This window comes from Oryza glaberrima, chromosome 1 (genome assembly GCF_000147395.1).
Source record: "Oryza glaberrima chromosome 1, OglaRS2, whole genome shotgun sequence".
NCBI classification, from domain to species: Eukaryota; Viridiplantae; Streptophyta; class Magnoliopsida; order Poales; family Poaceae; genus Oryza; species Oryza glaberrima.
This window is the reverse complement of record NC_068326.1, coordinates 25,678,544-25,703,848: the sequence shown is the minus strand read 5'-3', so window position 1 is coordinate 25,703,848 and position 25,305 is coordinate 25,678,544. Positions and strand designations below refer to the sequence as shown.

General features: G+C 44.7%; 4 protein-coding genes and 1 pseudogene across 5 annotated transcripts; 2 read left to right on the top strand and 3 right to left on the bottom strand.

The window, feature by feature from the left end:
• Nucleotides 1-3,888: 3,888 nt before the first annotated feature.
• Nucleotides 3,889-5,473, bottom strand: LOC127765461 (transcription factor MYB4-like). The gene is made up of 3 exons (XM_052290376.1): nt 5,120-5,473; nt 4,903-5,032; nt 3,889-4,803 (listed from the first exon to the last, which is right to left on the bottom strand). Exons 1-3 carry the CDS (start codon nt 5,253-5,255, stop codon nt 4,113-4,115), a joined length of 957 nt encoding a protein of 318 aa, XP_052146336.1. The 5' UTR covers nt 5,256-5,473; the 3' UTR covers nt 3,889-4,112.
• Nucleotides 5,474-8,569: 3,096 nt separating this feature from the next.
• LOC127760413 (uncharacterized) lies at nt 8,570-14,275 on the top strand. 2 transcript variants are annotated; one of them, XM_052284665.1, is made up of 6 exons: nt 8,570-8,836; nt 8,955-9,083; nt 10,267-10,438; nt 11,119-11,234; nt 11,443-11,758; nt 13,886-14,275. In XM_052284665.1, exons 1-6 carry the CDS (start codon nt 8,681-8,683, stop codon nt 13,924-13,926), a joined length of 930 nt encoding a protein of 309 aa, XP_052140625.1. In that variant the 5' UTR covers nt 8,570-8,680; the 3' UTR covers nt 13,927-14,275. The 2 variants fall into 2 exon arrangements, with proteins under 2 accessions (XP_052140625.1, XP_052140626.1); XM_052284666.1 differs by having other exon boundaries at nt 13,875-14,275.
• A 910-nt stretch (nt 14,276-15,185) lies between these two features.
• On the bottom strand, nt 15,186-16,030 carry LOC127766847 (uncharacterized; annotated as a pseudogene).
• Nucleotides 16,031-17,552: 1,522 nt separating this feature from the next.
• LOC127773037 (protein DETOXIFICATION 12-like) lies at nt 17,553-21,098 on the top strand. Its single transcript, XM_052299050.1, has 7 exons — nt 17,553-17,989; nt 18,928-19,472; nt 19,562-19,648; nt 19,730-19,786; nt 19,881-20,119; nt 20,364-20,569; nt 20,691-21,098. Exons 1-7 carry the CDS (start codon nt 17,720-17,722, stop codon nt 20,751-20,753), a joined length of 1,467 nt encoding a protein of 488 aa, XP_052155010.1. The 5' UTR covers nt 17,553-17,719; the 3' UTR covers nt 20,754-21,098.
• Nucleotides 21,099-21,257: 159 nt separating this feature from the next.
• LOC127773121 (uncharacterized) lies at nt 21,258-24,802 on the bottom strand. The gene is made up of 11 exons (XM_052299151.1): nt 24,549-24,802; nt 24,152-24,406; nt 23,727-24,014; nt 23,469-23,579; nt 22,930-23,020; nt 22,691-22,759; nt 22,424-22,501; nt 22,189-22,278; nt 21,987-22,037; nt 21,674-21,892; nt 21,258-21,577 (listed from the first exon to the last, which is right to left on the bottom strand). The coding sequence occupies exons 3-11, from the start codon at nt 23,879-23,881 to the stop codon at nt 21,407-21,409; spliced, it is 1,035 nt and encodes a 344-aa protein (XP_052155111.1). The 5' UTR covers nt 23,882-24,014; nt 24,152-24,406; nt 24,549-24,802; the 3' UTR covers nt 21,258-21,406.
• Between the last annotated feature and the right edge of the window lie 503 nt (nt 24,803-25,305).

Genomic DNA, 25,305 nt, shown 5'->3' with positions numbered 1-25,305 from the left:
GAGATCCTCTGACGTAACTTCCCACTGATTTGGTGGTTGATATGTGGGTCTGAGAGTGGTGGGGCTCACATATTAGTCATGGTACAGTACTGTCACGGTGAATATTAATATCAGGGGATCCTCTTCCCATTAATCTATAGTACACTAAGGGCCTCATTTTTGTCACCCTCTATATAAGCTTACGAAAATTCAAGGAGTACCGTTCATTATCTTTTTGAACATTGTTAATAAATTGTAAAATAAACCATACAAAACTTATTTTCATATCTAAACCTTTGTCCATTTGACCATGCGGCCGTGCCCGTTGAAGACAACAGTCTGGCAAATCACTTCTGCCACCATGTCGTGGCCATTAAAATTTATTTCTAAAACTAAGGTATTTGATTTTTCAAAGAGAAGTTCAAAATTGGAATACTTTTTGTTGAAGAAAAACATACGACATATCGCAGACCCAAGCAGGTCAGGTTTGTCAAAAAAAAAAAAGGATAATTAAATGTTAGACTAGTAAGGTTCATAAAATAATTGTTAGGCTAGCTAGTGAGGCCAAGTTAATAGTTTTCAGGGAGTATCCATTCCATTTCAGAATACGGGGGTGTTTGGAGTCCCTCTCACTGAAAAAAAAAGTCCCTCCCTATCTCATAAAAAAATAAGTCCCCCCAAACACCCCCTACAAGTTGTTTTGATTTTGCTTTAAGTTAAACTTGTTTAAGGTTGAACAAGTTTAAAAAAGAACATAATACCACCTAAAAACAAATTAATATTACTCCAGATTCATCATTGAATATGTTTTTATAATATATATTTTCGATGCTAAAATTATTGCTACACGTTTTTATATAAACTAAATTTAAAAAGTTTGACGTACCTAGGGTGCGTTTGAACCTACGGGTTCTGAAACAGTCCTCGATCCTTAAAACGGGACGACAGATTAACACATGAGTAATTAAGTATTAGCTAAAAACTGATTAATATGATTTTTTTTAAAAAAATTCTTTTAAAGAATTTCTCTTTGAAAAAAAAACGAATCGTTTAACCGTTCAGGAAGCGTAAATGTGGAAAACGAGGGAGTATAAGTTGGGAGTATAGAACATATCCTTAAAAAAAACTATGGCTTATTATTTGTGACTTGCCATATTTATCTTTGCATTTTGCCTTGCATGTTATAGACTTAATTCATTATCTGATTTTGTCACAAGCATGACTTACAATTTATAGGCCTTAGAAAATATGGTAAGTCATACTTATCTAAAGTGAGTTAGTTAAGAACCAGACAGCCACCTAACATTTCGAAACTGAAACGGAGGGGGTTATCAACCTGACGACGATGAGCAGCAGCGACGCTTCGGCTTGCCTCCCACACTGTGCACGTTGCCAACTGCACATCGCAATCTGCATCTTTGACTCGATCTGAACGTCTGCGGCTATCAGATGATCACCAAAAGAGTCCAATCCTAGCTCCCTGTTTCAGCACACCCCGCAGCGGGATTGCCTTGTCAAAACCAAAAACCACCAGAAACTTGACGTTCCCTACCATTACACTAGCCCTACAAGTAGTCATCAGTGAAAAACGTACTCCTTCTACTCCCATTCCGGCCACAAGAAAAAAAGAAAGCACTGTATATCATCCTTACTCCCTTTGCAATCCCAAAAGTGCTCACCGACCTTCTGTTCTAGAGTAGTGTTCTTTAATCCTTCTTACTCCAATTACTTAAATATATACTCACTCCGTTTCTAAATATTTAACGCTATTGACTTTTTAAAATATTTTTGACTGTTCATCTTATTAAAAAATTAAGTAATTATTAATTCTTTTCCTATCATTTGATTTATTATTAAATGTTAAATATACTTATATGTATATATATAGTTTTATATATTTCACAAAAATTTTTAAATAAGATAAACGGTTAAACATGTGCTAAAAATTAACAATGTTAAATATTTAGAAACGGATGGAGTATGATATATCGATCGAAGCGTAGTACCAGTACTACTATTAATGTGTGTGGTGTTTTTGGCCATATCGGTTTTCTTGTGACGTGAGATGTGACAATGCCAACTTTTGCCATGCCGATCGATGAGAAAGAAAGACCTGGACCAAGTGTGTGTGGTGGTGGTGTGATGGTTAATCGGTTAAATATTGTAACACTGGACCTCCTCGCAAAAAGACCGAGCCAGTTCGAACCTTCCCTTCAACGCGATGTCAGCAGCGTCGTCTGCATTGCAGACCAACCGGTGATGCACTTTGACACGCACAGACCGCAGAATCCAAGAGAGAAAAAATATATTTGGTCCATCCATATCGATCGCATAGCTTCCAAGTTCCAATGCGATGCGTAAAATAAACTAGTAAGAGCATGTACAATAGCAGGTTATAAGTCAGCTGTAAATATATTTTAGAAGATAAATGAGTAGAGAGAAGAGTAGCGGGCTACCTATTTGTAGCCAGCTGTAGTATGGTCTCTAAGACGTAGTGTATTTATGATAGGTGGGACCAGATATTAATAGTGTAGTATGTAACTATTGTATGAACGAGCTATTAGATTGGTCAGATGAATTGGAGCTAATAGTGGGCTACACTATTAAACTTGCTCTAAGTGGCTACACTAGTATATGAGCACAGTGCTCGTATTATATACTACTATATCGTGAAGATGATTGGCTTTTGTCACTAGGGATGCCACGATTCTACAATGTTATGCGACGAAAGTTATGTGCGGTTTCTTGTGTGACCATGAGCGAAAAGGAAACACATATATGCTTCATCAGATCGGTGCAGAGATCTCGCAGGCATGCACGGTGTTGAATCTCTTTTGACGCGCGAGCGAGTTGAAATGGTCCTTGCTAAGTCGTGATTACTAACTGCTGGTTAATTAACACAAAGAGTTCATGCATATGTGTATATGACAGGGAATGAAGAAGCTTCCCCGAAACCGCAATGATGATGTTGACACGGCCATGATCGGCTTTTCTTGCTTGCTTGATGACTATAACCTCTGTCGTCTTTATGTGATTTACTGGTTGCAGCTATCTAGCTAGGACAGGTGCCGAAACACCCATCCCGTTCTGGTAATTAGCAGCGGTAGCAGGCAAAGCAGCTAGCAATGGCTAAATGTGGCTAATTAGCTAGCTGATGATCTATCGCTAATCCCAGTATCATCCCCCATGTGCTCCAAGCTAGAGGAGCACCCATGGAATAAGATCGAGGGATTAATTATCTAATCAGTGATCCGGTGCAAGCTAGCTAGTGCAGCTAGCAAGACACAGAATCTAATCATCCATCCACTCCTAGCTAGGCTAGCCGCCTGCATCCACACGGCTCCCGTCTCCCTTGCTGCTCGATCGGCTACCTCTTGGAACGGGTCGCGCGCGTGCGTGCGAGCGGCTGGTCCATGTCCATGTCGCGCGCGCGCGCTCTCGCCCAACCACCGCGGCGTCGTCGCCGTCGTCATCGCCATTCATCACGCTCGACGGGGGACGAAACAGAAAGCGCCCGGCCCGGACACGTGCGGCAGCACAGTACACATCATGCGCTTCTCGCCGGCCGTTTCGATATTATCTTCGGATAGATAGGCTAGTGCTAGCTAGACAGCTAGCCAAATCAACATTTTCATCAGAGTTGATGGATATATGCATGCATGCATTTTATCTCCATTAATTGTGAGGGTCTCACGAATTCACAAGTCACAGACAGTAACTGGTGCGTGTGATCATCTTCTTCTACGTCTAGTAATTGGCTAGTTAAGACTATGTAGTACAAGTATACTACTGCATTAGTTTGAACGATCAGTGAAAGAAAGCCTGTCCTTGTCGCATGGAAGGAAAATAGTCACACGCTTGCTGAAAATTTTACAGTAATTGGACTACTGGCTGGTAGGCGGAAGAACAGAACAGTTGCTAATTGGCAATCAACATCTAATTAACCTGTCTGTGGAACAGCCGTAGTACAGATAGGATAATGTACATGTAATAATCTCGTCGGGAAGAAGGGGGAGAAAAAGATGATCAGGTAATCAATCAAGAAGAAGCTAGCCACGCAACAACTTGAGACTAGTCGTCATGGATCACTCGAGCACTCTCGTTGGATGGATGGATCATTAGTGTCTGACTTGTCATGTCAGGCTGTGGCACAGCCCGGCCGGCTTGACGATGTCCGTGGCCGCCGGCCACATCTCCGCCGCCGCGGCGTTGGGGAAGTAGCACGCGGAGAGCTCCATGGACGACCTGTCCTGGAGCAGCGGGCCGAACCCGCCGAAGAGGTCGCCGTTGGGGAACTCGCCGGCTCCGACGAGCTCGGGCAAGAACACGTCGTCGAGGGTCACGCCGCTGGCCCAGCAGTCGGCGGCGGTAGTAGTGGGAGGTGGTGGCACCTGGCAGATCAGCTCGTCGAGCGGCGAGCGCTGCGCCGCCACCGCCGCCGCCGCCGCTGCCGTCGCCACGGAGGTGTACCCCGCGACCGCGAGCGTCGCCGCCTGTGGCGCCTGCTGGGTCGACGGGGAGGGGGAGTACATGGCGGCGGCGCCGAAGCTGCACGCGTCGCCGCCGGACGAGGAGGCGGACGCCGGCGACGGCTGCATGGACGCGCATTGGCTCTGCGGGGCGGGCGGAGGCGACACGAGCGTGACGCGCGCGCCACCGCCGGCGACACGGTGGTGGTGGTGGTGGTGGTAGTGTTGCTGCTGCGGCGGCGGCGGCTGATGATGATGATGCATGGCCATGGCCTTCTTCTTGAGCTTGGTATTCCAGTAATTCTTGACGTCGTTGTCCGTCCGGCCGGGCAGCTTCGACGCGATGATGGACCACCTGCGATTTGTAGGCTATAGCTGTTACACACCACCCTGCAGACTAGCCTAAACTCTAGCTCTGATAATTGACACATATCGTGCAGATCTGTAGCAATACCTGCTTCCGATGGAGTTGTAGAGGGAACAGATGATCCGGTCCTCCTGGTCGGTGTAGCCGCCGTGCTTGATGTCCGGGCGGAGGTAGTTGAGCCACCGCAGCCTGCAGCTCTTCCCGCACCGGTTCAGCCCTGCCACGATCGGTCACGACCTCTCTCAGTCACCAAGCCGGCCGGCTAGCCAAAAACGAGAACGATAAACCGGGGGTACGTACGCACCTGCTTTCTGCGGGAGCGCGATCCAGTTGCCACCGGTGCCGTGGCTGCGGACGTAGCTCCGCAGCAGCTCGTCCTCCTCCGGCGACCACGGCCCCCTCTTCACGCTTGCCTTGTCGCAGCACGGCGCCCTCCCCATCCCGCCGGCCTCGTACCAATCCAAGCACGCGACGCGGGCGCGCGGGGTAGAGCGAGCCGACCGTTCTCTCACTCACTCACCCTCCGGCTCTCTCTCCCTGCCACGACGCACGGGAGAGGAGTGGAGGAGCGTGTCGCGTGGCTGCTGCTGCAGCTGCGGCCTGCAGGCGCGTATCTGCTTGGAGCGGCGTGCGTGCGATGCAGCGTGGCAGCTGGGCAGGCTGAGGGCTCAGACTATGCTGCAGCGGGGGGCGGGCTTTATAGCGGGCGCGCGCACTCGCTCTCATCATAGACAGCCATCTCTCTCTCTCTTTCTCTCTGGCGGTAGCCGGCACCGGTGGGGCAGCGCAGGTGAGACCAGCTACGCGATCTCGTCTCCGAGTCGACTCGACCGGCCGAGCCGCGGGGTGCGGTGTGTGCCCCGCCTTACGAAAAAAGTATTGGTTTTTTTCATGGTAGTGTAGAGCCTCGCTGTTGACTAGAGGAGAGACGCGAGACGTTGTCTCGCTCGCTTGTGTTTTACTTTTCGGGCACGGTCAACACACACAATTCAATTCTTCCGTCTTCTTGTACTACTACTTTTGTAGTATACGACGGTACGACTACGAGTATATACTATACTAGTAGTATTTTGCTTTCCACCACCGGCACGCGGCCGGAGAATTGGAGAGGAGCGTCACCTCCTTGCACTAAAAAAACGAGGCAGTGTGGCGCATTCACGAAATCACCACTGTTCTTGCCAAATGCGTTTCGATCTTCTCCGCGGATAGGTCGACGGGAGTACCGCGCATGTGTAAATACTGCGAAATTATTTTGCAACTTTGGACTTAAGCAGAGCCAAATGATCCATGTTAGCTCTGCACTGAAACTGGAAGGGTAGAGTTCGAGTTTCAGATATCCTCCTCCATTCTCTAGAGATTCAGACAAAGCCATTCTAAAACTCTGCTATGTTAGCTTTACCGTCTCCCTGATCGAATCCAGTCGCGAAACGTGTCGGTTTCTACTCGGTTGACAAACACATAACGCTTGTCAAACTCGCGCCCACGCAGATAAGGCATTCCAGTACGGTCTAGACTAGAGAAAAGGGCTAGGGAAGGGGCATGGCTATGCACAATTGTTTTATCAGAGAACGCGAGAATTATAAGCATTTTACCACACGAGAAGGTCAAGCGTTCTAACTCGCAAGTTTGTGTGCACCCGGTACAGTCTCTGCTTTGCGGTTGCACCGAATCCGTCGTTTGACACCACAACCGTATGGATCGTCACGCTTGACCTTGGCTCTGCCCCTGGAATCATGTCCCGTTTTTAATTGTGTTTAATATCAGTCGCGCAACAAGAGAGCATGTTGGTGGGAAGATAGCCGCGCTGCTTGCTGTTCGTGCTTTGCTGTTCTGTACATTTTGACCAGTGTGATGTTCCGACAGCTTTCAAAGGATTGGACTTTGAAGAACACCCACCACCGAGAGATTTTTAAATGAACCACAGCGCAACAGATTCACATGTCTCGTTGTATGACATCTGATCTGCCTTAGAAAAATTAATAAGACTGGCACATTGTTTCTCCTGCATTGTTTAGTAACTGCACGTTGCAATGCGAACTGGACTTTTAAAGGAACAAGGACGATCATTTTATTCACAATTTGTTTCTCCTGCATCGTTTAGTAACTCCGCGTTGCAATGCGAACTAGACTTTTAACAGAACAAGGACGATCATTTTATTCACAATTCGTTTAGTAATTAAGCTGGGGCCATCTATAAGAAGGAGACGATTTCACTTACCTTTACAAAATGACCTTTTCCAGTTCAAGTGTTCTGAATGGAGCATACATTTGGAAATATGCCGTTCATTTCAACATATTTTACCTTTTGTAGTCTAATTTTTTTAGGAACCTATGAGTGTGTATAGTTTATAGTTCATGTCAAAATTGTAAGTTTGGTTGAAATTTGAACGATGTGACGGAAAAGTTAGAAGTTTATGTGTGTAGAAAAGTTTCAATGGGATGGAAAAATTGGAAGTTTGAAGAAAAAGTTTAGAACTAAACAAGGCCTATATTTTACAACAATAGAGGTATAAAAAAATATTAAATTACATATACATGTTATTTAAAAAAATAATATACATCTACAAGAAATGCTGTACTAAATCATGGTCAGGACACCAGTCAAAAAAAAAATCATGGTCAGAACAGAAATTGAGCTAGCATTCCTGTTTCACAACTCCCCATCCTCAGTACTACCCCAAAAGGAAAATGTGCACCGAAAATCGAGCTACAAAATCATCCCCAACCACAAAACCAGATATATGACATCCCCAACTTACAAAAAACCGTTTACTCTAGGTCATTCGGTGGTTTTAACACCAGTTTTATCCTACGTGACAGTTGATTTAACGTGCAACCCACGTATCAGGATGCCATGTCAGCACCCTCTCTCTTCCCCTCCCCTCTCTCTCACTCTTCTTTCGTACCGCTGCCTCGCCGCTGCCTCCGCGCCCTTGCCCCGCCGCCCGCCCACCATGGTCGCGCTCACCGCGGCCAGCCCGTCCTAGCCACTCACGTCGCCGCCTTACTGAAGGAGCGCGTCGACGCGTAACAGAGAGCCTAGGAACCACGGCGACAAGGTGTCCATCTCCATGACGCGCAAGCGCAACATGATGCAGACGCTGCCGTGGTGCAGGTCACCGGCGATGCCGCCGCCTCCGCCTCCAGGAACGGGAACGCACCGGCGAAGAATAGTGCCGCAGCGGTGGGCCAGCGGCGACAGCACGCCGACGCCGCTGGACTTCCTCTACAGCAGCGGCATCGCCAAGAGCGTGAGCTTCTCCGCCGCCGTGCCGTAGCCAGCCCCTCTCCCGCCTTACCCCGCGGCCTCCTCCCTAGCTGCCGGCCGGCTTGCCTAGAGAAGAGGAGAAGAGAAGAGTGAGAGAGAGAGGAGGAAGGGAGATAGATTGATGTGGCATCCTGACATATGGGGACCCACGTGGGTCCACGCTGACTCAGCCGCCACGCAGGACAAAACCGGGGCCAAAAACACGGAAGGAACTATTGTGACCGGTTTTAATTAGTTAAGGGACGCCGGATATCTGGTTTTGCAGTTAGGGGATGATTTTGTAACTTAAGACAAGTTGAGGGACCTTCGGTGTACTTTTTCCACCCCAAAAAGAGCATACTGCATCAGCCCATTAACCATACAGCCCACTACTCGAATCGGCCCACGATAAGCCGCCGCCGGAGCCAAGCTGTGCGGCCACCCGCCCAGGCGGCCCGGCCGCCCTGCCAACCTCCTCCATCGCTTGATCACCATCACCACCCCGCACCTCATCCCCGCCGTCCCACCCCGCCCTCCCCAACCGCCGTCCGGTCAGCGCAACCGACCACTCCCACCAGCCACGGCGGCGGAGCGGAGGCGGGGAAGTAGTAGAAGAAGATGAGCGTGATCGACATCCTGACGCGGGTGGACGCCATCTGCCAGAAGTACGGCAGGTACGACGCCGAGAAGCTCCACGGCTCCGGCGTCGCCGGCGAGGACCCCTTCGCGCGCCTCTACGCCTCGGTCGACGCTGACCTCAACGAATGCCTCGAGGTATTGCACTGTTGCCGCCTGATTGCCTCCCTTCCTCTCTCTCTCTCGCATTCTGCCGCAGGCCCGCAGCGGGTGTGATCTGATCTTGATCTGATCGGGTATTCGGGTGTCGCTGCAGAAAGCGGAGGCGGCGAAGCAGGAGAAGAACCGCGCCACGGTGGTCGCGCTGAACGCGGAGATCCGCGGAACGAAGGCCAAGCTCCTCGAGGAGGATCTGCCCAAGCTGCAGCGGCTCGCCCTGAAGAAGGTTATTGATGCTTCTCTAGTCCTCTCTCCTCTGTTGCTCTGCATAGCTAGTCGGTACATAGATATGCAAGGTGGTTGGTGCGAGGAGCTTGTTCCTGCTTGCACTGTGCTTCAGAGATGTGACCTTAGTAGCTTTCTGGGATGATCACAAGAGTGACGATTTCTAAATTTAGCATATGGCATTAATCGATGATTGAACGCAAACTGATTGCTGTGCCAGGAGAGTGATTCTTATGCTTTGTTTTCAAATGTTTGCTGAGCTCTAGTCGATTTTTTTCTGATGGAAACAACAAGTTGTATTTTTTTAAAAAATGTGGGGAAGTATAATTGATTTGGAGTAGATCCAACTAGAACATTTGCAATGCAGGTTACATTGTCTGGAAACATGTATTCTTTGGGTGTGTAAATTAATTTAGGAGTTTTATGCGCTTTCTCAGGGCAGTTCTTCTACAAAGTAGGCCATGCTATTAAGTATTGTTGATTTGGTGAATGTGCACAGTCGTGCAGACCCTGTTTGGAGCAGGAACTCCATAGGGATTTTGTAGGAATTGAATTGACCATTCTTAATGGATGTCATGCTGTCTATGCTTTTACGTAGTTCGTAATGGCAATGCATTAAGAAAAATGCATGTCTCTGGTCGTGGATCTATGTTTTGATTTGCGAGGTTGAGATATATCCGACAGCTCTTAATGTAGAAGTAGAACTAGAACAAAGTTGATTCCTAAGTTCTTCTCTTGAACATTTGGGACATTTAAGTTTGAGTACTCAAGCTGACTGTTGATGACTCCTAATTTACCCTGTGGAAATTCTTCTAGATTCTTTGGTACCATGTGATGTAGGCAATGCATTATAAGAAGGATATCTATATGGCATTTTGTTAGAAGGAAAAAAGGAACAAATGCATAGCACAGGAGCTGTGTTGTTTATTGAGTCGGTAGGTGACTAGGTGCTTGTACTTTATAGAACTTTCCTCGGCATAACAATATTGGACAATTACCTTCATACATATCTTTTGTTTAAAGAACTCAGACATGTATTCAAGGTGTTCCTGGTGCACGTCCAAGTTTTATTTCAGCAAGGCTTTAACCCGAATGGACTGTTCAATTTGGTTGATTTAGTATTGCTCTAAGATTTTCCTTGAAACAAAATACTAGTTCTAAAGATTTTTCTATGCCAATGCCAGGTTAAAGGGCTTTCAAAAGAAGAACTTGCAATCCGTGGTGATCTGGTTACTGCCTTACCTGATAGGATTCAGTCAATACCAGATGGAAGTGCTACATCATCAAAGAAAACTGGATTATGGGGATCTTCTGGATCTCGTGCAGGAACAGGGATTAAGTTTGACTCAACATATGGTTAGTAACCATTGTTCCAATTTATCTTGTAAATATTCCATCTGCTTGGTGTTGTTACATCAGCATCCATCAGTTTCGTTACCCCCTTTTGAAACAACTTGCCAATTTAACATGGTTGTTTCATATTGAGAAAAAGGATGATATTACTGTAATTTACCACCTTTCGTTTTTTCAGATATTTTATTTTCCTCTTTTTTTTGTTGTCTAGTGCTTATTCGGAGATATGTGCAAACATTCTGGATGATATTCCACTGAAAATTGACTTATCTATGAATATGCTGGCTATAAATAGCTGATAACACCATTATATTTGTTCAGTTTTGTACCAGTAAAAAATAAGTCTCTTCTATACATGTGTTATTTAGGAATCTGTTCTGCACCTTAGTCTACGCAATAAATCCTCTCTTACATTTTTTTTATCCTGGTCATGACTCGTAATTTAATCTTGATGTTGAGAGGTGCCTGTAGTGATTTATTATGTGCCTGTAGTGATTTATTATGCTTTCATTGATGTGCGCCGCTTATCATCTGTTCTCACGCATCTGAACTCTGAAGTATTTTCATCCTACAGAACTCCAAACACATGTAGTAGTGCTGATTTATCTTCCTGCATTAGTCACGAGTATTGTTCATTTTTGTGGATTAGTTCTATGAAGTAGTACTAAGTGACTTTCTTTCAGATCTGGAGTGGAAGCTTATATATGTTGGATCGGCTGAGGATGAAAATTATGATCAGCTGCTTGAGAGTGTGCTTGTTGGCCCTGTGAATGTTGGGACATACCGTTTTGTTCTCCAGGTAAATAAGTATATTTTAGTGGCAAACCGAGTACAAGATCTGCATCATGAACTCAGAGACTAGTGTTGAACTTGAATCTGATATGGCATTTCAGTTTCTCAGCTGTGCAGAGACCTGTGCTCATTTTGCACTGGACCTGCTGCATTTTTGCTGCTATCTTGGATGTATGTCTGAATCATGAGAATGATATGCACATTTCCGTTTTCAGGCTGATCCTCCTGACCCGTCAAAGATCCGTAAGGAAGACATAATTGGTGTTATTGTGCTGCTATTAACTTGTTCCTACATGGGTCAAGAGTTCATCAGAGTAGGTTACTATGTGAACAATGACAACGATGATGAGCAGCTTCGGGAGGAGCCTCCTGCGAAGCTGCTGATTGACCGGGTGCAGAGGAACATATTGGCAGACAAGCCCAGCGTCACCAAGTTCCCCATCAATTTCCATCCTGAAACCAGTGCAGGCGCAGGACAAGAGCAGCAGCAGCAACAGCAATCTGGTTCACCTGAAAATCACCCAAACCAAGGTAGCAAGCCCAACCCTGATCAATGAAGTGCTAGTCCTGCTACCCGCATAAAAACCCGCTTGTTAGTGTATTTTCCACATAGTAATACAAAATTTAGAAGAAAAAATGAACTAGAAGTGAGATAAGCGGGCTAAAAAAGCCTGCTTGCCCGCCCAGCTTGCATCCCTAATCCGGGTTGGAAAACTCGCCCCCCCCCCCCCCCCCCCCCCCCGGTTTTTTTTTCAATCTGGATGCCTTCTAGGATAGACCGTAAAATCAGATGGAAACCTAGGAGGTTACTTGAACTGTCTGTTGTGATGAAGGTCACATTAGACATCACTAAACTAGAACTTCGACCAGAAGTGCGCATTGGTTAGTCATGTGCATGTAGTAGGTAGACTCTAACATATGCTGCTGAAATGGTGAATCCTTTTGCTGGCGATGATCTGTAAGCTGAATGTTTGCCAGATCCATGCCTGCTTCCCTTTCGCTATTTTTTTCTTTTATTCCGTGTCAGCTAAGGAGCCGACCAAATTTCATTAAGATAAAAGGAGAGTTTACATTTTGTACACGGCATTAAACTGTCGAGTCGGGAAAAACCCGGAAGGGGAAAAGAGGGAAGGAAACAAAAGAAAAAGACGGGATAATTGTAGGGCTACTCACAAAATTGGAAGATACCTGCTGCTCTCCACAGTGCTACCTCCTCCTTGATGTCTGCTGAAAGGAGGTCAGCCGTATTGAACTTCTGATCGAAAACCCTCGCGTTACGTTCCTTCCACACGAGCCAGCAAACAAGCATGAAAAACGTATCAAAGGCTTTACTGTAGCGCGTCTGAAAACGAGTCCGGGGATGTCAAAGTGAACATTGATCCTATCTCTGAGTAGGGACCAAACTCTGTTTGTGTAAGGGCATTTCACCAAGAGATGATGGCAGTCTTCCATATCAATTGAGCAGAGGGCACAAAGTGGGTCATGAGGCCATCCACGTTTGGCGAGATTATCCCCGGTTAAGCAGCGCCCTTTCACCGCCAGCCAGATGAAGAAACACTCTTTCAAGAGTTCTTTAATTAGAAATTGAATAGTTCTTTTAAGAGTTCTGTAAAAAAAGTGAAATTATTGATTTAATTTTGATATTGGAATCAATTTTATCTCATTTAATTAGTGGTGCTTGGCAAACAGTAGAACTATAATTGATAGGAGTTAAATGGTGCGAACTTACCTAATTAAAGCCATTGAGGCCTTGTTTACGTAGCTCGAGATTATGAGAAACAACTTGTAAGAATATAAAAAAAAACTATATTTCTAGCTTTTGTCTTCTAATTTATTATTTTGGATTCTACAACTACATATTTCTCAAGAATATGAAACATTCGGGGAGTCAAAGATTTTAGAAGAAAATGCAGATGTCAAAAACTCCCAAACAAAAACCTTATTTGCTGTGGCAAAACTACAAACTTAAGTACTCCATCCGTTTCATATTATAAGTTGTTTGACTTTTTTTCTAATTAAGTTTGACAAAATCTCTTCTTTTGACAGTGTAGCAATACTTATGCCTCTAATAGTATTTCTCAAAAACATTGCAATCAAAAGCTGGCATTGTCTTGTTTCACAAAAAAATGTTCATCTTTTGGAAGTGTTATAATTTTTCAATTCAAATATGTTTGTTAAGTTGAGACAACTGAGCTGGTATCATTGAGTAGACTGGTAGATTATGCAACCATGCCAAACTTGGCATATCTTCTTTTTTTATCATGGTACAGTCGGGATATCATTTAACATTTTCTCTTGTGGTGATCTAGCAGAACATAGGGTTTTATCTTGAGAAATTCTAGATTTCTATCTATAAGTTCAATAATCTTTACCACAAGTATGGATTGAACTAGATGCAAATTAATTAAGCTGTGGTTGCAAATTGAATTATGTGAGTGCATACTATCATTTAGCAATGTCAACAGATTAAATTTTGAGATATTTGGATGTAGTATTGAAGTATCAATTAGTAATATAGACAGGTTGGATTTTCAGATGATTATGTGGCATATCATGCATTAACGAAAAAACTATTGCTCAGCAGTCGTATTATGCTTAAAATTTTCACTATTCAAGATTATCAGTTTACACTCATTACTGCTTTCAGCATGTTTGCAGAGCTGATACTTCGAGGATATCTATCTTCTGTTGTACAGTGAAGTTTAGTAGTAATTAAGAAAGTGTAAGTCATAATTTTTTGAAGTTCTCTATTTCCATTAGCTAAAGCTAGCTTCCTCTGTCGAAGTATATTGTAGCTGCACATATATGTTAAACTGATTCATACTAGTCAGCTAAGGATGCATATCTTCGTGCCATGCATGTCTGTTTCATGGCAAAAGATATGCAAGAAGTAAATGAGAAGAAGAAGGGACAACGACCTTGTCCTCCCACTAGTAGACGAATTTGGCTGGATTTGGAATGTGGTTGGATTTGGTTGTTAACTGGGTTGTAAGTTTTGTGTTGTATTGGATGTTTATCGGGTTGTGTTGGATGCTAATTGTGCTTTAACCTTTGTGCTATATGGGTTGTTATTGTGTTTCATTGTTGGCCCTGTATGGGCTTAGCCGATACTAATGTAAATGAATACAACATGACGGGCTGAAAATGGTGTGGTATAATATTTAGGCCTATATGGGCTTTTGCAATGGACATGGCCCATTTATTATTTGATATTAAAGCAAATGATCAACATGTTCAAAGAATAGTGAAGACTTGTCTTGCTCAAAGTCTTGCGGGTCTTGACCTTCGCTTGGATCCGCAACTCCCTCGGGCTCTAAAATTACGTGCGAAGAAACGATTTGAATTCGGTTAGAATTCAAATAAAGATCCAAGTAAATCCAAGAAGATATCGAGCGCGGAAGTTGGTTTCTTACATTATCTATTTTTGTTCGTGAAATAGAGCTAATCCGATCTTAATTTATCCATCCTAAACTATTTCGTGGTAGAAAAAATTTAGCAACATCTAAAATACTAAACTAGTTAAAATCTAACATTGAATATATTTTGATAATATGTTTGTTTTGTGTTGAAAATACTAATATATTTTACTATAAACTTAATTAAACTTAATTAGGAAAAAAAGTCAAACGATATAGGGAGTACCTGCTACTACCATACAACTTTGTAGTAGTTACTTACTACTAAGAAAGTTATTGTACATAGATATTTAAATAGAATGTGATTTATGGGATAAGTACTATTTAATTTTAGATCCTACTACGGTGACACAATACGGAGATTTTGGAACTTGAAATGTCAGTCCCACTTGATGATCATCTGGATCGGTTCAGTCGGAAAGGATGAAATAAGGCCATCTCAATTCTAAGAAAACGCAGCAGGTTGACATGTGTGGTGCATGCAGCAGCCCAGCTTCTTGTACTTGTAGGCAGTGTTTGGTTTCGGGACTAAGTGGGATGGGATGGAACCATCCCTGATTTTTGGGTTGGGATGATTCCACTCACATGTTTGGTTTGTAAGATGGGACGATCCTAATTTTTTGTTTGGTTGAAGGGATGAGAGAGGGAAGGGATGGACACCGTTTGCAATCACCGTCAACCGATCGCCGGATCTGCCGCCACAGTCCTCCCCATCGCCGAAGGAAGAGCAAGAGGATGAGTCGGCGGCGAGCAAGAGCAAGAGGAAAAGCCGGCGGCGAGCAAGAGGAAAATCCGGCCGCGAGCAAGAGAAAGAGGAAAAGTCACCGCCGCTCCTTCCCATCGCTGGATCCGCCGCCGTCCCTCGACTTCCTCCTCGCACGCCGCCGCCGCTCCTCCCCCGCGAGTTCCTCATCGCAAGCCGCCGCAGCTCCTCCCCATCGCCGAATCCGCCGCCCCTAGACCTCCTCCTCGCACGCCGCTGCCGCTCCTCCCTCGCGAGCTCCTCCTCGCAAGCCGCCACAGTCCCCATCGCCGGATCCGCCACCGCCCCTCGACCTCCTCCTCGTATGCCGCCGCCGCTCCTCCCCGTCGCCGAATCCGCCGCCGCAGTCCTCCCCATCGCCGGATCCACCGCCGCCGCCCTCCCCACCACTGGATCCGCCGTCGCCGTCGCCGAGGCCCCCGCCGTCGCGGTCGTCGTCGCCGAGGCCCCCGCCGTCGCGGTCGTCGTCGCCGAGCCCTGCGTGGTCGCCGTCGCCGAGCCTGCCGCTTTTGCCGTCGCATGAGCCGTATGCTGCTGCTCCCGAGGGCAAGCAGCACGAGCGCGGTAGGAAGGCGTCGTCACGCCGTTCGCTCGTCCCAGGTGGGACGAGTTCGTCCGCCACATTTTCCCGGATCGGTTGGTCCCGAATCTGAGAGGAATATTCCTCTCCAGGGACCAACCCATCCCACTCACCCCTCAACTAAACACCCCTAAAAGTGGGTTCGTCCCATCCCATCCCATCCCATCCCCTCAACCAAACATTACCGTAGTGGACATCCACGGGTCCACCAATCCATTGACACATCAAAACGAACTCACTTGTTTGTCTAGATTGATGATGATACGATCGGATGTCCTTTAAGCATGGGTTCCACGAGCACTTCTCTGTAGAGAATTTTCCATTTTGAACTCATGTGTTTGTTTGCATTTGATTTATTTGTCAGTCGTCTGATTTTAGGCTAGTAAATCTTAGCCACTTTTAAATGGCTATAACTGTTTTGAGATTTGTGTACTTATTATAACCCTAATCCTCCCTTGATATAATCACATAAGCACACTGCACACTACATTTAAGGTACTATTTCTTTCTCAAAATATAAGAAGTTTTAGATTTAGATAAGAGTATTAAGGAAATGTTTAGAATTAAATAGAAGAGAGCTGTAATTGATTGAGAAGAAAAAAAAAGGTGGATAATTTAAATTGTAGAAGGTTATGATTGATTGAAAAAGAGAATGTATGTGATAAATTGTTATATTTTGAGTTAAATTTTGAATTCTAAAATTTTTTATATTTCGAAAGGAGGGAGGAATATATACTATAATCTTGTAATGTTGTCTACTTAACATATAATCCGTAATTCTCATGAAGCTCCAACTTTTAATGCACAAATTTGAAACCTTGTAGCCCAGTGATGGAGCCAAGAATTTTATCATGTTGGATCACATACCACTGCTTTATATTTAATGGATTTATATGTTAAAAATGAAGAACTACAATAGCATTTGTGAAAAAAAAGCTGTGTACATAGCTCCGTTCGGTAGTACAAGTTCCCAACTCCTCCTTCTCGTTTTCTGCGCGCACGTTTTTCAAACTGTTAAATGGTGTGTTTTTTTAAAAAAGTTTCTATACAAAAGTTGTTTAAAAAAATCATATTAATCTATTTTTTTTAAAAAATAGCTAAAACTTAATTAATTACGCAACTGAAACGCGGCTTCGTTTTTGGTGCCGGGGAGTGAGAGAACAGAGCCTAACTTCACTGGTCAGCTCATCGATGGTGCTTCCCCGCTAGTAAAACCCTTGTATCAAAACCCATACGTTGATCTCGTCCATTCGTTGGCGCATTTTGTACTGAACTGTTGACTATCCATGCCATTTTTACCGATTAGTCTATCTCAGTCCAAGCCTGAACGTGGACGAAATGGACCTCAAGATCGAGTCATGACAAGACAACGGCCTACTTTTTTGTCCTAAAAAAATCTAAAATAAGACATAATATGTATATCTAAATTTATAATACTATATTATGTTATATTCAGATTTATTTTTTAAGTGACGGAGGAGTACTCAGTGCCGTTTTTTCTCTCCACTTTCCATATAATTTCCGTCGCAATCACGACGACCCAACCGCCTTCCGAGGCAGCGGCCCGAGACAAACACTCGCCCCGATAACTGGAGGCCGCGCGCGCGCGCACGGCCGCACACCCCCCTCCTCCCTCCACTGCTCCGCCCCCGCGCACGCAACAACGGCGACACCGCCGCCAAGGCCCACGCGAGCACGCGCCGCCGCACGCGGCCGGAGAGGGAGAGGAAGCGATGGCCGCGGCCGCGAGGGAGGAGCAGCCGCTGCTGCTGCGGCGGGAGGAGGGGGAGGAGGAGGGTGAGGAGGTTGGGTGGAGGAGGAGGTGGGGGAGCGAGGCCGGGAAGCTGGCGTACCTGGCGCTGCCGATGGTGGCGGTGAGCCTGACGAACTACGCGGTGCAGGTGTCCTCCAACATGATGGTCGGCCACCTCCCCGGCGTCCTCCCGCTCTCCTCCGCCGCCATCGCCACCTCCCTCGCCTCCGTCACCGGCTTCAGCCTCCTCGTCCGTACAACCCCCCAAATTACTCCCCCCAGCTTTTCATTTTTGATTGCTACCTTAATTTGCAAATATTACTACTAGTATTATCTTGCTTTCGCTGGCTGCATGTATACTTGCATGTCCTCACTGTTGGATTGAGCGATACTGGGAGCCTCTGGGAGAAATGAGTTCGATTATTTGGGCATGCAAGATTTGTGCTTAATTTGTTCTTGGTTAGTTAACTGTTCCAGGATGATCTTGAACAAAAAAGAAACCAAGAAAACGGAAGAGATTCACGAGTTTCCTTTTTCCCATTGTTTTTAGCATCGGTCAGTGTCCAGCTTCCCTGGTGCAGCTTTCTAGCGTGAAAGCCATGTGATTTTCGGAGTATTTTACGGTCGAACACGTGATACTGATCTAGTGGCTTCCTCCTGATTTCCGATTGGTGTAGGGGCTCAATTGGTCTAAGTATTTACTTATTCCAACTGGTTCGCTAGCGACAGCCACTCTGCAGGAATTGTATATTAGTAGGACTCTAAGATGAGTTATCTTTGAGGAATAATCGTGCAAAATGTCTGCTGGCCTCAGCTTAAAGTTTGTTGTCTTTTGGGTAGAAATGGTTGTTAGTCCAAGCGTCGCTTTGCATTGGATAAGAGTACAATACTGTGGTACGACCAGGCTACTCGCATGTCATTAGTGTCTCTTCGACTTGTTTAGTCGCTGAGTCACATCATGCAAAGAAGAAACTGATATCGAGATCCCGTTAAATTGAGTTTACTTTGGTCGGTAAACTAGTCAAGTACAATTATTTTTGTAAGTCATAAAGCAGTGCTGATTGTATTGTGCATCTGAACTGAAAATTTACTGACGCAGTACAACTCTAGTTTACCCCTCTCTTTGGTTGCGAGAAAAGAAACGATTCTGATTTCACCTGATATAGCTAACATCATTTGTGAATGCAGATTGGAATGGCAAGTGCACTGGAAACTCTCTGTGGCCAAGCTTATGGGGCAAAACAATACCATACTCTGGGAGTGCACACCTACAGAGCCATACTCACTCTTCTGGTGGTGTGCATTCCTCTATCACTTCTATGGGTTTTCATGGGCAAAATCCTGGTACTCATTGGTCAAGATCCTTTGATCTCGCATGGAGCTGGGAGATACATCGTCTGGCTGATTCCAGGGCTTTTCGCAAACGCGTTGATTCAGCCTATCACGAAGTTCCTTCAGTCCCAGAGCTTGATAATGCCCATGCTCGTTGCATCCGTTGCAACCCTGGTGTTCCACATCCCTCTGTGCTGGTTGATGGTGTTTAAGACCGGCTTGGGGTATACTGGAGCTGCGTTGTCGATAAGCATATCATACTGGTTGAATGTGGCCATGCTTGTGGCTTATATCTTGCTGTCAAGCTCTTGCAAGGAAACACGCACACCTCCAACAATCGAGGCCTTCAAGGGATTGGATGGGTTCTTACGTCTAGCATTGCCATCTGCACTTATGATTTGGTAACTAATATATAATCTACTTGGTAATGCCTCAACGTTTTTATGTTTCTGTCTTGTTGTCAGCTAATGAAAATTTACTCTTCTTTCAGTCTTGAGTGGTGGTCATTTGAGCTACTTATTCTTATGTCAGGACTTTTACCCAACCCCGAGCTACAAACCTCAGTGCTTTCAATTTGGTACGAAATGGTCACCTTTATGTAGTATAATATGCTTATATAAACACTTTTGCCTTATTTTTTTACACATTTTTTTGGCAGTCTCACAAGTATAACTTTACTTTTTACCATTCCTTATGGGCTTGGAGCTGGTGGAAGGTATGAAATACATGGAAGATGCATTATTTTCACTCCCTCAGAAAGATTTTCTGTTTGGTAACAGCTTTTGTAAATTCAATGTTTTAATGAATAGCACACGAGTAGCAAACGAACTGGGTGCTGGGAACCCTGAAGGAGCTCGTTCAGCTGTCTATGTTGTGCTGTCAGTTGCGGTGACAGAGGCACTTATAGTATGTGGAACTCTGTTAGCATCACGGCGCCTCCTGGGTCGTGCATACAGCAGTGAGGAGGAGGTCATCTCTTTCGTCGCGATGATGGTTCCATTGGTTTGCATCACTGTGGTTACTGATGGTCTACAAGGAGTTATGTCAGGTTACAATTTTCTTTCATCTGAAAATGACTGCCAACACGTTCTAAAACTTATATTTAATCATTGATCTAATTGGTATCTATAATAACTTCTGATGTTTACAAATGATGTAATCGCCACTTATTTAATTTGCATACTATTGTCGAGTGATAGGCAATTGCCACCATCGCCCAATCACAAATATGCTATGATACATTTGTTAACGGCTAGGTGCATCAGCGTTTACTAATATCTGTTCTTCATCAGGTATTGCTCGAGGTTGTGGATGGCAACATTTGGGCGCGTACGTCAACCTCGGCTCATTCTATTTGCTCGGAATTCCAATGGCGATCCTTCTTGGCTTTGTGCTACATATGGGAGCAAAAGGACTTTGGATGGGCATTGTCTGTGGTTCAATATCACAGATCACCCTTCTATCTGCTATCACATTTTTCACCAACTGGCAAAAGATGGTTTGTTCTTCATCTGAGCCCATCTTCACATACAATTCATACATGAAAACAAGCAAATGCAGATGAATCATTTCATGACTTGTACTGACATATCTCATGGTTCATTGCCCATTGTATGCAGGCTGAAAATGCTAGGGAGAGAGTGTTCAGTGAGAAGCCAACGGAGTATCATTTAGTGGAGTAGTTCTACTCCAATTTTTGCTGGGGGCAGTGGGGTAAATCTCATCCCTCGGACGGTTGGACTTGCTCGCGAGAGTGACCATGCAGAGAAGGCATCAATAAACCACCCTTTTTTGTGTGTTTCATCACAGCACGAAATGAGCCAATCTTTCCTGAATTGGTTCATTTTTCACGTGTAGTTTTGCCCACAGGATAGGCAGGGTTGACAGTCGAGGTTTGCATCCCACGGAAAACGTTTGGCTAGGAAAAAAGGGGTCCTTTTGTGGATAGTAACAGAAATCTCAAGCTGTTTGGTTTTCTATTGTACTACCTCCTTTTTATATTTAGTTAAAGTCACCGTTGATCTGCTTATCCACAGCAAACAAAACAAGGATAGACTACATGTTTAGGGCCTGCGCAGCCGGCACAAACAGTGCCCCACTGAGTACGCAGCCGCAGCCGCAGCAGTCGGCGTGCCGAACAGGCCCTTAATTAATATCAGAAGGTTCAATGGAGCATCACAACGATCTTCTAATCAAGAAAAGAGGACAAATGCACCAACTCTCATACATGTTTCTCTTTGTTGTACAATGTGCATAGCCATTTCTTCAGTATTTCCACTACATAAAGAAGACTGCAACAGAAAAGCAGAACAATGAACATATTAGACCATACAGGCTACAGTACTAGATAACCATATGTCGTCGTTTCATCAGTAACTCTGTACGTATGCTGCAATGCATGTCCTTGTTCTGCTTTCAATAGTGGGCAGGCCCTTGCTAAGACATCCTCCAGGCTCCCCACCGAATGTAGCCTTTTTTCCAGCTTTAGTTTCACAGCCGGAACTTGCTGTGCATAAAAAAAATGTGATGCTTAGTTTTTTCAAATGTGATCCTTCGTGCAGAGGACATATCACAATTCGATTTTGTTTTTTCAAGTGGTTACCTTTGATATCCAGAGAATGTAGAGGGCGGCAAGCTCAGTTTGAACACATGCCTCACCAAATTCATCGGCAGGAGCATTCAGGCAGTCTGACAGGAGGTATATCTCCTGGGCTAGGAAGAGGTCCACCAGCGAAGTGCCTGCAGCACACTCTGTTTCCTCACTGCTGAGCAAGAACTTCACCCACCATTGCGAGAGGAACCTACGATGGATCCACAAAGACTACACCAACGAATCAGCACAATCAACGCAGGGGAACAACATAAACAATAAATTATGGATAAAATGTCAGAATCACGATGGCCAAACTTCAAACCTCTCTCCCTTGGTAGCGTCTGATAAGCATCTCATTCCACGTCAGTTCCTCCTGTCAGATGCAATTACTCAAGCACCAGAGAAATCAATGTTTGTGAAATAAAACAAAATGCACAGGCGAGTTTCTCCTTTGTAACAGATGAAAGATGGCACAAGGGGAACCATAGTGAAGCAGGTATAGATTCTAATGAAATACAACATACCTTCCACAGTAAATGAACTTCTGATTTCCTATCAAGGGAATCTTCTGTGTCCTCTACATGGCAACTGTCTAGTAATGCAAGCAGTAGGGACTGCAAACAATCAATAAAATGACATGTTTGAGACGGCTCAAACGATATGCCACAGGTTGTTCAATATGCAAATGTTGAGTGGGATACAAGTTTGCTTTTGAAGTAGTAATTAGTACTAGCTACACCAATAAGGGCAGGGACTAACCCGTCGGTAGTGAAAACAACAGTTGTCAGCGACATGTAACTCGTTCCATCTTGTTGATTTCTTTAACTCATTCAGAACCTTTAACAGAAATTAGATGCTGATGAGGATAAGCATGAACTGATAACAGACAGGCAGAAATTTTGTAGGGTTTTTGCAATATAACAAAAGTCCTGACCTAGCTACCATGGTGGTGCTCAGAAGTTTGCACATAAGATTAAGAAAAGTGGACAAAGAATTTTAAGCAGCTTGATTTTCCTTTACCCATACCTGTTCTCTTGTCATGTAGGGAATAAGCCAGCAGCGATGCCTCCACGCACGGTAGTTCATCTTTGATTTCTGCATACAAAGGATCAAACTATCTTGTTGTACACTGTTTATCACTACAAGCGTGAAGTGTCGAAGTTGATGAGTTCAGATAATTATCTGCTGCGAAAATGAAGGTTCAGAAAAGTAGATGGGAAAGGTTCTATTAACATCCCAAACAAGAAAATATTTATGAGTATGACCTCTGCTATCTCTTTCACTAGTACAGATTCCCTCTCTATAAGCTCTGACACATCCTGGTTGTGTTCTGAAACCTTCTTGATCACCCATCTCCTGTAGTAGGCAATCAATTTAAAGTTTAAACTGTAAGTTATGTGGGCATGGACAAAATCAACATAAAATTTCAATGCTGCACAAATAAAATCTAGCTCCAACCAGTTCTTTTACAGCAGTCCTTGGGAGGTATTGAAAGGTAGATGATCCCCTAGTAAATAATCATGCCACATATATCTCACAATTAAACTAGACCAAGATATATAACAATACCTCCCAAGGACCATAAAAACTAATAACCATTTGTACGACTGCTGGATGTCATTCAATCTGCAGTAGAAGAGCGATGGGTATTCTAAAATAAGGGAAAAGATTTCTTATTCTACCTGTTGGTCATAGGCATCCATTTTCTCCCTAAACGGATCCTTAAATTACTTAAGAGGTAACCTGAAAGAGTTTCCCAAACTCTATAATTTGGCAATCTGACATGTAAAAATATAAGCTGTACCTATGGCTCCAGGTGCTTTCGTTTTTTGGTGAGTATGAAAGGATCAAGGCACACAATTGCAGCTCATCCTTGAGTTTAGTGAAATCATAATTCACTGGTAGTACCATCTTCCTGCCGAAAGAAAAGAAGAATAAAACAACCATGTGGAATCCCTTCCAGCCAGGGATGGGCCTTAATTTCAACTCAATCAAAGTCACAGCCTTCTAGCTATGAAAGATGTGATCCTTTAGTGATACTGTGATAAGTTGACAGCATTACCTCGAATTCCATGCAGTGAGCATGTCAGGGCAAAGAATGAGCAATGCCTTGCTGTGCCTCATCAGATCAATTTCCATGAGTGGACCATCCTTGGCTGCTGCTGAATTGGAGTATGCATGCCGTGCAGCACGGTAGAGCTTAGGTAGGATTTCCATGGATATGGCAAGCTTGTGGTCTTTGCACCAGAGGTATCTCCGAGGACATTCAGGTGCTTGAGATGTCCAATAACCAGTTTGGCTGTGTTCTAGCGACTGGAACTATGTTGGGTGCAAGAACCCCACTTCATCTCTGCATGAATGTTCATCAGGGAGAATTAAAGACAGCCAAATTAGGCAGGAAATGAAATTTCAAAGAATATGTGTTGCAAAATGCAAGAAATGAGGACGAGTGCGGCGAAATATTTGAAATGAACCAAATGTGGTTACATGAGGGGGTCTTGATGGAGGATTTCCTCGAAGTGGTGGAGGATACCCTCCCCGAGCTGCGCCACTTCCTCTTGATCGGCCACCAAAGCTGTCACTGCTTCTTGTTCCATTGCCCCACCTCGCTCTTCTCTGTTGTTGCGAAATCTGTGCTGGTGGGGGTATCTGCGTCGTACCAGATCCACCCCGGCCAGTGGCGGATACACCTAGGATCTTTACCTTGTGTGCTGACACAAGCTTCAAGTGCCAAATCAAAATCTTCATGCCCACAAATACAATAAAAGTTCTTAATTAATCAAAACTACAGCACAAATAGTTCGAATCAAGTTTTACATAGCACAAACGATGAAATCCAATGACATCTATCAGCGCAGGCGGCGGAGGCGGAGGATGTGCGAACCAGGATGCGGCGGAAGCAGTAGGACGAACGACGACACCCCTGCTCGCTCGGGGGATGGATGGAGATCGGCGGCGGCGGCGGCGGCGGAGGATGTGTTCACGGGGATGCAGCTGAACTCTGAAGCAGCAGGACAAACAACGACACCCCTGCTCGCTCGTGGGAAGGATTGGGATCGGCCAGGCGGCGGCGGCGGGCGAACTCACGAGGAGGGTCAGGAACTCAGGATCCCCTGGTTGAGACGATGGTTTTTTTTCTTTTTGTTAAGTCCGATTTACCCTCTTGAAAGTACGAATCGCACCCCTCAACTTTGACTGCAAACAAATTACATCTTCAATTATTTAATCCGAACACATTACCTCTTCCTTCTGTTTTTGGGTGGTTTCGGCCCACTTGTCTCACATGGCACTAAAACATGACAGATGATGTGGCGAGAGGTTCGTAGAGCTATTTGTTATTGAGCATCCAGTCTCCCCGTTGAACCACAGGAATAAAAATTATATATGAAAGAGTAGGAAAAATATAAGATTTGACAAGAAAGTTTAAAACAGATGATTGCAAAACACAGAAAAAAATGTAGGAACCACCGTTTGATTGGGCAGTAGGAAAAAGAGAAATTTGGGGAAAGATAAAGACAAATGATTTTTTTTCATAAGGGTCTACCCCATGTTAAATTTTCTTCAAAAACTTGTATGGGAAGAGACATTCCATAGGAATTTTATAGGATTACATAGGGTTCATTCCTTTGATTCAAAGGGTT